The 14,726-nt window shown below is 41.1% G+C and overlaps 2 protein-coding genes across 3 annotated transcripts in view; both read right to left on the bottom strand.

Annotated features, from left to right (window-relative positions):
* SRPX (sushi repeat containing protein X-linked) overlaps window positions 1–1,536 on the bottom strand; it is a 48,562-nt gene extending 47,026 nt beyond the window's left edge. The window contains exon 1 of one of the 2 annotated variants that reach the window (XM_075174260.1): window positions 1,348–1,536. In XM_075174260.1, the coding sequence (XP_075030361.1) occupies window positions 1,348–1,417 (70 nt within the window). In that variant the 5' untranslated portion in view covers window positions 1,418–1,536. The remainder of the gene's footprint in view (window positions 1–1,347) is intronic. The other variant, XM_075174268.1, reaches the window with a different exon arrangement.
* Window positions 1,537–10,128: 8,592 nt separating this feature from the next.
* LOC142093248 (uncharacterized) lies at window positions 10,129–14,726 on the bottom strand. Its single transcript, XM_075174234.1, has 4 exons — window positions 14,265–14,726; window positions 14,007–14,046; window positions 12,601–12,689; window positions 10,129–11,551 (listed from the first exon to the last, which is right to left on the bottom strand). The coding sequence occupies exons 1-4, from the start codon at window positions 14,631–14,633 to the stop codon at window positions 11,327–11,329; spliced, it is 723 nt and encodes a 240-aa protein (XP_075030335.1). The 5' UTR covers window positions 14,634–14,726; the 3' UTR covers window positions 10,129–11,326.

Here is a 14,726-nt window from a genome sequence, read left to right as displayed (position 1 = left end):
AGAGAAATGCCCAAACAGAAACTTCTGTTGTCTTTGTTGATTTAGCAACTAATGTGTCCAATACCTTAGCGTTTTGTAAAGAGCGAGCATAAACGTGTGTTTCAGCATCTTTCATGTTGGAAAGAAGCCACCTGAAGCATGCCAACAAAAATAAGAAAAGCTAACTTCAACTCACAAATACCATCATTATGCCATTTTATGCCCCTCTGTGGGCAAAACTATGTCTTAAGTAGAGATAGCTCCTGGATACAAAAAATAGGTATCGCCAACAAACAGAGGTTCTCTGCATGCACAGCTGTGAATTGTATTAGCCAGCTTTCTCACCTGTTCCTTGCTGCCCTTCACTGTCAACCCACCTCAATTTGAAGCAATACCCACTTACTTTGAAGGCTCTGTTCTGACCACAAATTTTCATTGATACACCTGTTAAACCACCACTGCGTGCCAGTTAACGCTTGCTTGCAATGTCCGCCAAGTCAGCAATGTTTAATCTGACAAGATGCAGCTGCTTTAAAAGAACAGGCAGACCTACATGCCCATTTCCTTTTGCCATTGAAACGGACCTAAATTTGAGCTTAATTCAAATTTTGCTAAAGCAAATGCAAATAATTAGAAGTGAAATAGCATAAGCGTACATTTTTTTTAATTACTAGAAGGGTAAGAACCCAGCCAGATTCACCCTTTCATTTTTCACACTGAAAATTGAGATTGGCTTTCTGCATGCGCAGTCACACACGGGCAACAAAAACTGGTGAAAGACTTGTAAGTGCCAAGGTCCTGGAGCCAGGGCTGGTAAATCGGACATATACTCGCCCCCTTTTACAATTAAGGACAACACGGATTCTCTATTCTACTTAAGCAACTTCGAGTGGGTGTCTTCTCCTTTTCTCAGTCCTCTGTGGTTTGCCAGGATAACGGCAGGAGATGCAAATGTGATGCCCCGCGTGAAAATGCGACGGGCCACCACCAGCCTGCACCCCGCGTGTTTAAACCCCGAACAGATTAAAGTTTTAATCGCGCCTAACAACCCGGGACTCTAAACGGAGGACGAGGCTCCACTGGAGCTGACGGCCGTCCCGGGACGCGCCCGGAGAAGGACAAGACGGAGGACGAGACAAAGCGCTCCGGGCGGGGAGCGAGCAGCAAGGGCCGTCCCCGTCCCCGGGCCCCCCCGGCCGGACTCCCCTCCGGGCTGCCGGGGACACCGCGGCGCTGCCCCGCCGCCCCCGCCGGCGCCCCGGGCCGAGGAGACGGCTCCGGCTCCGCCGCCGTCCTCCCCGCTCCGCACCCCCGGCCGCGGGGGGCTCCCCGGCCCCCGCCGCCCCCTTCCCTTCTTCCCTTCCCTACCCTCGTACTCCAGGCTGGGGCAGGCGCCCAGGGCGAGCAGCGCGGCGAGGCGCAGCCAGCAGCTCCTCATGCTGCGCGGCGGCGGCGGCGGCCCTTCCCGGCTGAGGGCTGCGCGGCAAAGGGGCAGGCGGAGGAGGAGGAGGAGTGGGACGGAGACATTCTCCGAGCGGGCTCCCGGGCGCCGCCGGAGACTCCTCCTCCCGCCACCGCCGCCGGGGCAGGCCGCCCGCCCCGCCCCGCCTCACCTCCAGCCGGGACCGGCGGCGGCAGCGGGCGGGAAGGGGCTCGGGCATTTGGGAGGGACGCGCTGCCCGCCCCCCCCCCCCCCCCCCCCCCATCCCCCGGGGCTCCGGCGTGGGTTTGCCCCGCGGTTGCCCCCCGAGGGGCTCCTCCCGCCCGCCGGCGGCGGCACCGCTCCCCTCCGACGTGGCCTGCGGCAATCGCCCGGCAGTGCCCTGGCCCGGCGAGAGGCGTGGGGTCCCTCGCCCTGGTGCGCGGCCTGGGGTCCCCGCCCGGTGCCGTGTGCCCTGACCGGCAGCGCCGTCCCGACCTCAACCAGGGCACCGAGCTGGCCAGGACAGCGTCGCTGCAAGGCGGGGAGGCAGCCGGCCCCGGCTGCTCCCTCCCGCCTTTGCGGGCGTTGGGGGTCCCCTTGAGCGAGGGCGCGATGGGGAGGAAGAGCCGTGCTCCCTCCGGTCCCTTCTCTGTGGGACCAGGCAGGGAAGGCACGCCGCTGCCGGCTGGCATCCCATCCAGGGTGGCAGTGGCTGCCGGCGCAGGCCTGGGGAGTTTTGCGGGCAGCAGCGCAGGGAAACAGACTGGGCTTTTCAAGATGAACTGCTCCGGTTGCTCAGCAATTTGCAGATGGCCAGCCTTAAATGTTCAAAAATCGTGAGTCAAATCCTCAAGTCATGAGATTAAGAAAAAAAGTTTGAAGTCTTCGCATTGCCCATTAACTTTTTGAGCTGCTAGGGTGTTGTGGGGTCACATTTTCAGGCTTTTTTCCATAACCACAAAGACGAGAGGCTTTTTTTCCGCCTTCCAGATGAAATTCCCCAATCGCTCCTAGCCTACGGAAGCGAGGGCTTCAGGCAGCGCATCAAATGTTCCAATACTTTTGATTTAAATCTGAGATCTGTCAACTCTGCAGCTTGACTACAGCTAGACTTGGATATTAATTTTTTTTTTCACTTTCCACCATTAGAGGTAGCATCTAATGTGCACTATAACCTGGTGAAGGTGCAGGAAAGCACTGGCCCCAGCTAGTGTGCTGCCTGTAAAGAGTTTGCATGCGGGGGCAGTAAGGGGGAGAGATCCCAAGGGAGTTCCTGGGGTCCCACCTGCATGCTGCAGTGTTTGCAATAAAGCACGGACAAATAGGGAAATGCTATTTAGTAAGGAATGCTTCTTTAAAAATAAGAGATGCCAATTTTCAGAGAAAGGATAGTAATCTCAAGGGGAAATGTTAGATTGGAAACTGAGGAAGAAGAGGCACTAGTTTTGCCTACTTTTGAGGCTGGCTATACCAAAGTGGTCTAAGAAAGAAATAGGATCTTGCTGGTAATTAGAATAAAAATCTGGGTGGGCGCTATGTTTGGGAGCTTTCCCCAAAACGTTTTCTTCTAATCAGAGTTTTCGTTTGGATCAGGAATGCACCTGAAGTACACCTCCCCACTCGAATCCACTACTTTTGGTGTCCAAGACTGAAATATGCCCCAGGAGTAAGCACACCTCCTGCACCCATGGGGGCCAGGCTAGAGCTCCTCGTGAGTAAAATACCAGGACGGGTATGGGTAGGCACTGGGTCCTCAGCACCCACTCTTCTCCAAGCTGATCATGCTCTGCCCAGTGCAGATGCAGCTTGAGTATGCTAGGTTTCGATATTCAGTTTTGATCACTTTGTTTTCAAAAAGAAAGAGTAACAAAACCAACGTGGTATCATCTGAGCCATTGCCGTTTAACAGCCTAAGGAAAGATTAGATTTCCATGTGAGGAGGGATTAATAAGACCAACATTACTCTGTTTGAAAGTAGAAGAATAAGGAAAAAGGAGTGCTTTAGGCTATTACTATTGGCACAGATATCATAGAAAAGACTAAACTAAAAGGTGAGACATCTGTAATAAATAGTGATAATCTCTGTAGTTTATCGGCACTGCAAGGCTTTGGTAAAAGTTCAGCACGCGCATGTACTGGAACACTAGAGGTACCTGAAGCAGATTTAATGGGTCAGGTATCTCTTGCTTTCTCTTTGTGTATGTCCTTTTAGCTGCCCATTTCCAAATCAACAGCCTTTATTTAGACATTCTTCCCAAGAATATAAGGTCTACACTATGATAGCATTGTACAAGAAGCCGCTGGCAGCAGAAGACTATGCTGCAAGTTACAGCTCAAACTCAGATGCAAGTGCGAGCATAACTGCTAGTGTGAATGTATCCTTCATGGACTGTTTGAAATTAGCCTTGTAAACATGCCAATACTGAGGTGTGCACTCATTCAGATGCAAGCTGGCTCTGGAGTTTCTCTGTGCACTGTAACCCTTATTCTATGTCTTTGTTAGAACGACAGCTATGTGAAACCACCCAAAAGGTTGGGGCTTGAAAGACAAGCTCAAGGCATCTTTAAAAAACTTTTTTGAATTTGTAATACAAATTAGATTTTTGTACAGTAGTTTTCGTAAGGGACCTTTTTATAGGAGAAAGCATTTGGAACTAGGAATGTATTAAACAAATGTGGACAAATGTCACATTTATTGAATTCGAAAGCATAGTCCTGGATATTTTTTTTCCTCGCAGTTCAGCTTTCAATTTTCATAGAAAAAATTCCAAATATTTAAGCTTGTGGTTATTTGGAGTTCCAGGCACTACTGGCATTACACAAGAAACAGCCAGCATGCTTTTCATTGAAGATTCACGGTTTTTTACTGTTCAGAGGTAAATGAAATGCAGTCCCAGATTAAATAAAGAAAACTTTCGAAACTGAAATTAAGCAACAGTACAGGATGAAAGTGTGTGAGAATGTCTTAGTTGAATAAACAATAAAACCCAAACCAAAGTTAAGTGCTTATGGAGACTTAAAGGTATATTCTTATTATGCCAAGGAGTTAACTTAAGCACATAATTTCTCTTCCATGTTTTTAAGAGCAGTTCAGAAGTATAATTTTATTACTCTGTACCAGAATGGCTGTAATTTAACTACAGTTACAGTGATAATAAAAATACAGCTTTTGATGGAGGGGAGAAATTCATTAAAGTACAGTTTTTAATAACGTTTAACAATCTAATAATTTTTCTCCAAATAATAAAAGAATGATAAGGAAAAAAAAAAACAATAACCCAGCTGCGTGTAATTAAGTTTTGGAAGCCCCTACTAAGATTTGATTAGTCATGATAAGAGGATGACAAACTGGGGGCCCAATCCAAACTACACAGTGTTTGTAGCCTGCTGAATGGCCTTACTGAATGAGAATGCTCTAATACTTCAAGTTACTCATGTAAATATCTGCAGAAATAGAGACGGTCCTAAAGTAATAGTAAAGAAAAAAAAAATGCAATTCTTTTGTACAAATCTTACAATTCTTGAAGTTTATTAATTACTTTCTTATGACGTTTAGTGGCAGCAACAGTTAGAAATACTTATTTGTTGCTCAATGTTTGCTGTTATCAAACCCTCCTTCCAGCTGCTCGTAACTGCCAGCTCCTAGGGCCAGGTTTTTTCCCCTCTGGATGTCAGCCTGTTGCGCACGCACTGTGCTAGGACACCGGTCCCTGTTAGCATCCCACTCTGGGGGCATTCTGGGTGCTTGCAGGCTGGTGGGGCGCACTTCAGCGTTGGGACGTTTCCGAAGCTCTGCCAAAGAGTCCTGGAGAGGGAGACTGAAATGGAAGCGAAGGTTGGGATTGACCTGCGGAGATGACGGGGAGGAAGAGCAGCTCTGCTGTCGGCACTGCAGTGGTGAGGAACTGGAGGCGCCGAGAGGAAAAACGGCAAAACAGAGTCAGGGGAAGACATGGTCAGAAAGAGGCAGGTGGATGTGTGTCACGTAGAGCACTGTCCGGGGAATGATAGACAAAATTCCTCAATCTTACCATGCTGCTGCTGTCAGCGCACGCCTGTGAAAACCCCACTGCCAGCACATGTGCTTCAGTTCATGCAGAGTAGATGCTTCACTCAGTGCCTTTTTCAAAAGGCATCTCACTGCAGATAGCATGCCTGTCAAAGAGACTTTGCTCATTTTGCGTTTTTAAGTGATATATTCAAGTTTTCTAGTAGAAAGCTGGTTTTCCTAAGATGACAGACAGAAAAGAAACAACTAGAGGCCAACCTACAAGAAGGCATCACTGGCTAAAAATGTCAGAAGGATGTAGACCAATGCGAATACTTGTTCTGTAAGCTTAAGTAACAGAGATAATGATCAAATAGTTTCTTCTGTGAAACCACAATCTTAAGTTATATCCTAGTAATTTTCTTTCTTAGGTCAGATCTAAACCTTAATGGCACACTCCTTGACAAAAATACAGAAGAATATACTGCCCTGGCTGTAGAAATAACATATCTTAGGGAAATGAGATGTTCTTCAGGGCAGCACTTTCTGTCTGTGTGTTCCATCCCTGAGCACTTGTGTGCTCCTTACATCAGTGATCTGAAGAAGTCTCCTTTGGTCTTCCTAGTTAATGGTGGCCTCATGCCCTGTCGTGGTTTAACCCCAGCCGGCAACTAAGCCCCACACAGCTGCTCGCTTACTCTCCGCACAACAGGATGGGGGAGAGAATCGGAAGAGTAGGAGTGAGAAAACTCGTGGGTTGAGATAAAGGCAGTTTAATAGGGAAAGCAAAAGCCGCGCATGCAAGCAAAGCAAAACAAGGAATTCATTCACCGCTTCCCATCGGCAGGAAGGGGTTCAGCCATCTCCAGGAAAGCAGGGCTCCATCACACATAAAGGTCACTTGGGAAGACAAACGCCATCACTCCAAACATCCCCCCCTTCCTCCTTCTTCCCCCAGCTTTATATGCTGAGCATGACGTCATATGGTATGGAATATCCCGTTGGTCAGTTGGGGTCAGCTGTCCCAGCTGTGTCCCCTCCCAACTCCTTGTGCACCCCCAGCCTGCTCACTGGTGGGATGGGGTGAGGAGCAGCAAAGGCCTTGACTCTGTGTAAGCCCTGCTCAGCAGTAAGGAAAACATCCCTGTGTTATCAACTCTGTTTCCAGCACAAATCCAAAACGCAGCTACTGTGAAGAAAATTAACTCTATCCCAGCCAAAACCAGCACATGCCCTCCCTTCCAGCAATGGCATAAAGCAGACGGCTAGACTAACTCTCCCTCAATTTCTCCAGTACCAAGAAGCTTGCTGTCGAAAATTTCAACACGGAAGTCCAAGTCAGGCACATTCATAGCATATACATAGTATACTTATGTAGCAAGTCTCTGAGAACACCAGTTGCCTTTTCCCCCTTCCATCTGGCGGGATGCATGTGTCCTACTGACAGAGTGTCTTAGGCAGCCAGCAATCCAGAAATTTTTCGGGGAAGACAATATTGCATTCTTAGTTAGATACTGAATGATGCATGAATATTTTTTAAGAATAGTATGTGGTATATCAGCAGATACATAGTTTAATGTTTAATAGATATACTGAAGAACAAAACCTCTGTATTTTTACTTTTTTAAAGCTGTTAACATCTCTTGAAATTCTGTTAATAATCCCTTCAGCTTTTGATGAGTGTGATTGGAAACAGCTGTGTCTAAATTGTTTCAACATCAAATGAGAATGGTCTTGAAAATAAAAGATTTCTTTGTGTACAAATAAAGGAACAACAATTTAGCCAGATTAAGATTTTGCAATGTTTTTGTTGAGTCATTACTATCTGGTCCTGAAAAAGAGACTAATAATTATATAGCGTGATTAAAATGTAATTCTAACACAGCCTTGGAAGGCAAATAGGTGTGAAGTTTGAGACCTCATCAGTATGAGATACTGAGCAAAGCAGACCTACTACCAAAACATTAATTTCTCTTATTTTCACCACTGATAGTGGTCTCATCACACTTAACCAGGACACTATTTATGTTCTTAAAGGACTGTAGATATAACAGGGTGTGAAAATGTTGTAAACCCCTGTGTGTAGTGAACAGTATAAACAATATAGCTCTTAAAAACACTCCGAGGGAATTTGGAGATCGTTTACTTATACTTTAAAGAGAGAAAATAGTCCAAGGATGCAGTAAACGGTTATCATTTTCCTATACAACATTTGGGTATTTTTAAACGGGCTCAATATTGGATTTTAATATCTAACTCAAACAGATTTCCTTTCTACTGCTAATTCAGACATGTTAGGTATTTTTGGAACTTTTTTTCCATGTGTGTTGTTAAGCATCTATGCTGGCTAGGGGCATGTCATAAATCTGGGTGAAGTGTTACTCCTTCACCTTCATGTAGAGAGTAGTGATAGTCGTATCGGTGGTGGTAGGGTAACTATGTCACTTTAAGAACCTCCCCTTTCTGGGTCAGCAAGGAGCCTGGCCAGCAATTTCAACAGAAATTGAGTACAGAATGGGCTTAATGTGCAAGAAAGCATTTCCGATACTAAGTAAATGTCAAAAATGCTAGATGTCAAAAGCCAGCTGTCAAAAGCTGGAGAAGTTAATGTCTTATTCACAAGTACATTTTAAGTGAACCCCTACTTAGTTTATCAATAGTAATGTAAGATTAGCTTGTGTGTACATGATTATCAGGACTTACAGTGGTTTACCATTATGATATTAATTCAATTTACTTCAACGACCCTAATGTAAACAGCATGACTTAAAATCTTCCCCAGGGACAAAGATTGGATGTAGTTTGCATATTATACAACTATTTCCTGGAAGAAAAAGGAAAAAGTTGCACAAAGTTAATTTGATATGTTATTATTATCTTTGGGTATATAAAATACTGCCTAAACAGCGTGTTCTCTCCTTTTCTACTTCAATCATCACAAACTTGCACAGGAATGGTAGCTGCATAAATGAATCCCGTGCTTCCCGGAAATCAGTAAACATGCGTATGTAAATATACGGATGAAATGGAAATTTTAGGAGGTCAGGTATACATGTTTGATCATTCATATCCATACACACATATATACATAAGTCTCTATGTATGTATCTTAGTAAATGTATATATACACATAGATACGTATCAGTGTATATATGTGTGCGTGTATGTATATGTTATATACGTATGCAAGATGCACAAATAGCAGTTCCTTTTAGAGCAAACATGTATACCTAAACTTATATTTATGTATCAGAATCTGACCACTGAACATCTATGTACACATGGAGAAATACGTAAGTGATTTTATTTTTCCATCTTTGTATTTTTACAAATATATATACTCTCTCTAAAACTTTAAAAACACACTATATAAACATGTCAAGGCACCAGAGTACTTTAAAGCCAAAAGCAATATGCCAGAAAACATAAAGTTTTCAGAGAATTTTGCATCAGAAAATTTGATACAGAGTGAGTATCTTTAACTGCTTTTCAGGGGCCAGGGGAAGGAAAATTTCTGGCTCCAGAGGCTGGGTGGGATGAGACAGTTACATCTTCGAAGAGCACAAACTCCACCTCGTGGTAGGTTCGATGGTGAAATTTTAGAAAACCAGCAATTCTAAAGCACAATCTCGATAGTATGAGAGGGCTGTGAAATCTAGAAATAAAGATTTAAGTTGCTACCGTTATCTTTAGGAAAGTAAGAAAAAACAGAGGAAAATGTTCTATAAATGTTTCTACAACTTTTTGCTGCTCATCAGTTGATGAAAGCCTTTCAAGTAATAAAACCTCCTTACATTTTTATCATAAGGATTGTGAACTTGTTAAAAAAAAAAACTTTGAAGTAATACACACATACATGTAAATTGTTTTATTTGTTTAATCTTTTTTATTACCGAGGAAGACATGTAAAAAAGACATCTGAATGGATTAATTTACTCCTGCTTCTTCTTAAGCGAAGTGTATGGACCAGATAAATGTACAAGTCCCTGAAACTGCTTTGATGTACAGCAGTTTAGAATCCATTACATAAACTTCTGTAGTGTTAGCTTTAAGGGTAATTTCCACTTTAAAGTAATATTTTTCACTAAATTAGTTCACATTTTAAAAAAAGAAATTGTCCTTACGGTAACAATTTCTGTGATTGATCTTCCCTTAAAAAATAATTAAAGCTTATTTAAATTAATGAGGACACTATTTACTTTACTTTTCCTTTTCCACTTCTTTACTATTCACAACAGTATCCAAGTAGAACAGAAACCACATGTGCATTCAGGAAAACAAGAAAATATGAAAATATAATGCACGTTGGCAGAAAAAAAAATACCTCATGTAAGGTTCATTGCAGAACTAAAGAGTAGCCCAAAGAAAAATAACAGAAACAAAAGGATCTTAATTAACACTGGCAAAGGATGACCCAAGCATCCAGGTTTTTAGTATGATGCTTACTGTAGCACAGAGGAGGCCCCATGAAAGAATCTGGGCATCTGCCATACCTATATAGGGACAAAGCGTTCAGCTGAATCAACTTCTAGGTCAAAACCAACTCCAGACAATTCCGACTATGTTTCATAAAATTTATGCAACTCTGAAACTAGGAAAAACCGATAATCCAAAGGCAAAACATGGCCAAAGGCATATTAAAATATGTTCATAAGTCAGTGAAATTAAGTAACATTTTCCTAGGTTTTCTACAAAGATCATCTGTCCCTTATAAAGTATTCTGAAAAGTACTCAGTTTAGAAATAATTATTTATTTCATATTTATGCTAGAGCTTGTGTATATTCATAAAAAACTAAGCATATTCTCGTAAGGGGCAAACACAGACCCTGATCAGATTCATCATGGTAAAGGTTATATTTTTATTCACCTGGACTAAATTTTCAGAAATCAAATTTCATTTAGAGGGAATGCTGTTAATTAGAATAGTCGGTTTGTCGCTTCTGCTTCTTGGACTAATTAAAAACCCAAACATTCTGCTCAACCATACCAGTAATGAGATTCTTTACTCCTGCTGCTCAGTCCCCATCTGAAGAAAAGCCAGGTTGCCCATCATGATCTGTTTGCCATACCAATGTATTCCATAGTAACTCTCGTTACATTATTCTCCTGTAAGAAAAGCTTCACTAGAGACTCATTAAGGTATGGATGTTCAAAGAATATTGGATTAGAATCCAAGTGAACCAACAGTGAGGATGTCCAGTTTTTATTGGGCTTGATTCTGTGAGGAGAGAGTCCCATCAGCTTACGCTGATTTCAGCAGGAGCGAAGGTGTTCAGCATCTCTCAGAAATGAAAGGTTTCTCCAAGTCCCAGTTTGGCAGGATGCTTACTTATATACTCGCACTACTCTTAGGTACTGTTTCCAATGGAATTACTGCCATATATGAAATTAGGCACATACTTAAGTAACTTCTTCAATAATGGCCTACATGTTAACTTGAAAGTTTTATTGCTATTTTTCTACGTCAAAACAGAAAAAGGCATATGTATTTCTAAGTAACTGAGTACCCTCTTTAAAATGTGAACTTCAATATTCTTACCTAGTTTGTTAAACCAAATAACATCTTACATCAAATATTACAATTTTGCAAGAGTATCACACTGAAAGTGGTACTCTGTAGACTGAAACAGAATAAAATTATTTAGCAAAAACCATGAAATGCCTGTATTCAACTTTTCACATAAAAAAATATATTTTGTTTTACAATACCAACAGTTAAGGCCACAGAACTCCAGCAAGATGCTGATAAGCATATCAATTGCAACTATTAAAATTACCAATAAATATCAAGAAAATGGTCTCCATGTTTAAAATCACAGCAATCAAATCAATAAAAAAAGCAACCATCAACATCTCTAGTGAGTCATAACTGTTTTCAAGTAAAAATTGCACTATGTGCTTTACAACTGTCACATTCTTACATACTGTAACAGTGTTAGAGTAATATACAAGTAGCAGATTTCGTCCTTCTGTCCTGATTAGTCAGAGTTTCCCTGGAATTCTCCATTGTATGATTCTGGTTTTCATCTTTACTGTCTTCACCAGATAAATCTTCCTTTTCTTTTTCTTGTTCACTCTGTAATGGCTTTCCAGATCTATCTTCCTTTCCGCTACATACATTCTTCTGGCCTGTCAGTGGCTTTCGCTTAAACAGGGAAAACTGAAGTAAAAAACAGGTAAATAATATGCCCAAAACAGTTAGCTGTGAAATTCAAGCTTAAACCACAAAGCCTTTTGACCAAGGTCAATTTAGGTTGCAAATTTCTCCTTGGTAAAACAAACCATTTTTCAAAACAAAATGACTATTTGAAAAATGTTAATGGAAAACATTCTGCTGCGATATTTGAAATGTGTCAAAATAGCACACATGAATCAGAGAAGTTAAAATGAATGCATTTTGTCAAATGACATACTGTACGGTTTGTACAAAATACTGCAAGTGGTGCAAAATTATCTGCGTTCCTTTCAAACAAGAGTCTGAGGCAAGGTCCAAAAATATAGGCTCAGATCTGCAAGGCCCCAGAGCAGTAAATGCTTAATATGCTTCATTATAAACATGTGTGTAGTCCCATTAAAGTTAATGACAATGTGTTTTTATGTCAGTGGGACTACACATGTGCTTGAAGTTAATTGGTGCTTAAGGTCTTTGTTCAACAGGAAACACAGCAGCCAGCCACAGCAGCCTTTGGATCCTAAACCTGTAAGAAATTCCATATAAGGTCCTCAACATGCATATATATATATACATATATATATATATAAAAAAAACCACAGTTTTTAAATCAGTGCACGTTGGAAACAGATACAAGGTCAACTAGCTCAGCTGCTGCTTTCAGAGAGAAATAAGGCGGAAAATTTTTTTAGATAACGTCCCATAGGAATCAAGTCCTAAGTTTTCACCTCACCAAAATCTGATGTGATTAACAACCTGTCTTTTATGGGCACACTATACATGAACAGGTGATAATGGGCTTTATCTCAGTTCTACTGACGGAAGTACTATGATTTATTTTAACAGAGCAATTATTTGGACAGCTTTAAGTTATTTTATCACAAAATCAAATCAAATCTTAAACAGAAGGAACAGGTTGCTCAGCAGTTTAATTGTTCATGCAGATCAGATAAATTGGGGTATTTGCTTCAGCTTGGTAACTGCCCACTACCTTCTTGGTCACTAGTAAAACTAGAAGGAAAAATCAGGCCACGCACCTTTTTTCTCCCAATGATTCCTCCAGTTATTTGGTCATCAGTGTTCTCTGAAGAATTGTTCACAGTGTGATTGTCAGTGCTTTCTTTCTCTACAATAATACAAACCTTTATATTAACTTCCTTCTGATTCTTGCAAATTAAGAGCAGACAAAACTGTTCTTCGAATTATTTTTGAAGTAAAAGTCACTAAATAAAATGTGGATCTTAAAAAAAAGCAATCAGAATATTCAGTTCAACTTGATGCCCAGCCTGACAAGAATGTTTTTATTTTTTTAATCTCTCTACATAATGCCCTTATATTATTCTCCAGATGCTCCATTTTCAAGAACAGAACACTTATGGCTGTGACATTATATAAAATGTTTTGACTTGACATCCATAATTTCCTCTTGCTGACAGAAGACAATGTCTTGCAGACTGATTTTGAAAGTATATTCTAATTTGGAAAAGCTGACTTTTAGGGCAGGAGTTATGGTTCAGCATGAATTTTATTCCATAGAAACAATTCTGGGAAAGGAAAAACTTTCCATCTGAGTTGATGTTCCTGGGTTTAAATTTTCCTATACTCCCTGTATGAATGATATAAATTTAGAACTTAATATCAAAACTTCCAGATCACTGGATGATGGAAAAATATTTAAGCATCCATTCTGGACAAGCTATTTCCATTATAATATTGAAAATAAATGGCATAGCTTCTTCATTATTAAGGCAGTGGTCTTTTTTATACCACATTTGTTATTTTCTTTCAGAAGAGCAATTACAGATTATTCCAGAATTTCTAAAATAAAATAAGTATTTTTGACTTGTCTTGCATATAGGGCACCCAACTTCACGCTCCCCAGCTTTTCTAAAGGAATATATGGTTCACTCAAACTGTCAGCAAAACTACAAGCAACATCTAGATTTACATCTTCAGCATCTCTAAACAATGTTCAGTAATTACCACATTTCACCTAAAAGAATCTGTTTGTGAACATAATGAGGAAATGTCAGTTGACAGAGGAAGACTTTTGACAAGCTTCTCTGTTGAAGTGAAGAAACACGGCACCTAAAGAAGTTGCTTGAGAGATAATACAATTACCATTACTTTGTCACCGCACAACTAGAACTGCTCTTAGCAAGTAAGACACAGTCCTGCTAAGAGAAAGTCCTTCTCATGGACTTCCTCCAATACATAACTGGAAAAAGTATTTTTTTCTTCCGAATCAGTAACAATTAGTAATGGTTTTTTGCCTCTCAAATTTCATCACCTCTCAAGAACTGCTTTACCAACTACTGACAATAACTGTATTGTTCAGTATTTTTGTAGAGAGATTGTTTAGACGAGTTTTATCTTTTGAAAAAAAATTTTTTTTTTTTTATAATGTCCATACTGGTCCAGTTCTTAGGAATTGCATTCTTACCCTGCTGAATGATGGTCTCTTTCTGAGTAGTCTCTTCTGTCTATAGAGAGACAAAACAATGAAATCTCTACGTTCAAACTTGTTAAAATTTTTTTTTAAACTATTAACACCTACGTATTTGTTCCTTCCCTCTACCAAAGCCACCCCAAACAACAACTTTGCATTTCCAAGATAGGAACACATATATTCAAACTAATATAAGTTGTAGAACCAAATTCTTTCAGAGGCCAATAACTTAATAGGAGTAAATGCTTTTACCTCTGCAGTTTCCACTGTGCTACTACTGCTTTCCTCTCCCTCAGGTGTTTTACTATGTTTCTCTTTTTTATATTTTTCCTCTGTTTCCTCTTCTTTTTCTGTTCCTTCCTCTCCTTCTGCTGCTGCTTCTCCTTCTGCCGCTTCTTCTCCTTCTGCTTCTTCTTCTCCTTCTGCTTCTCCTTTTTCTTCTGCTTCTTCTTCTCCTTCTGCTTCTTCTTTTTCTTCTGCTTCTTCTTCTTCTGTTTCTTCTTCATCATCATCATCTGTCTCTTCATCTCCAGACAAGTTTTGTTCCTTTGACAAAATGGCCAAAACATAATTTTGAAATTCATGCTGCACAATGGTCTTCATCCTACACCAGTTCATCATACATCATAATTTGACTAAGAACAAGAAAACTCAAAAGAAAATGTTCCAAGGAGTAGATAGAGTAAGAACAAAGACAGGAGCCCTCATTTGAAG

The sequence above is a fragment of the Calonectris borealis genome, chromosome 1 (genome assembly GCF_964195595.1).
Source record: "Calonectris borealis chromosome 1, bCalBor7.hap1.2, whole genome shotgun sequence".
NCBI lineage: Eukaryota > Metazoa > Chordata > Aves > Procellariiformes > Procellariidae > Calonectris > Calonectris borealis.
This window is presented reverse-complemented; position numbering and strand designations above follow the sequence as displayed.

Bases quoted from the DNA above. Each gene is read 5' to 3' on its own strand.
- LOC142093248 (XM_075174234.1), bottom strand. From the start codon at position 14,633: ATGATGAACTGGTGTAGGATGAAGACCATTGTGCAGCATGAATTTCAA. The intron at 12,690-14,006 runs GTAAGAATGCAA...GTATTATTGTAG, and splicing joins AGAGACCATCATTCAGCAGG to AGAAAGAAAGCACTGACAAT. The intron at 11,552-12,600 runs GTGCGTGGCCTG...TTTTTACTTCAG, and splicing joins GAATCATTGGGAGAAAAAAG to TTTTCCCTGTTTAAGCGAAA.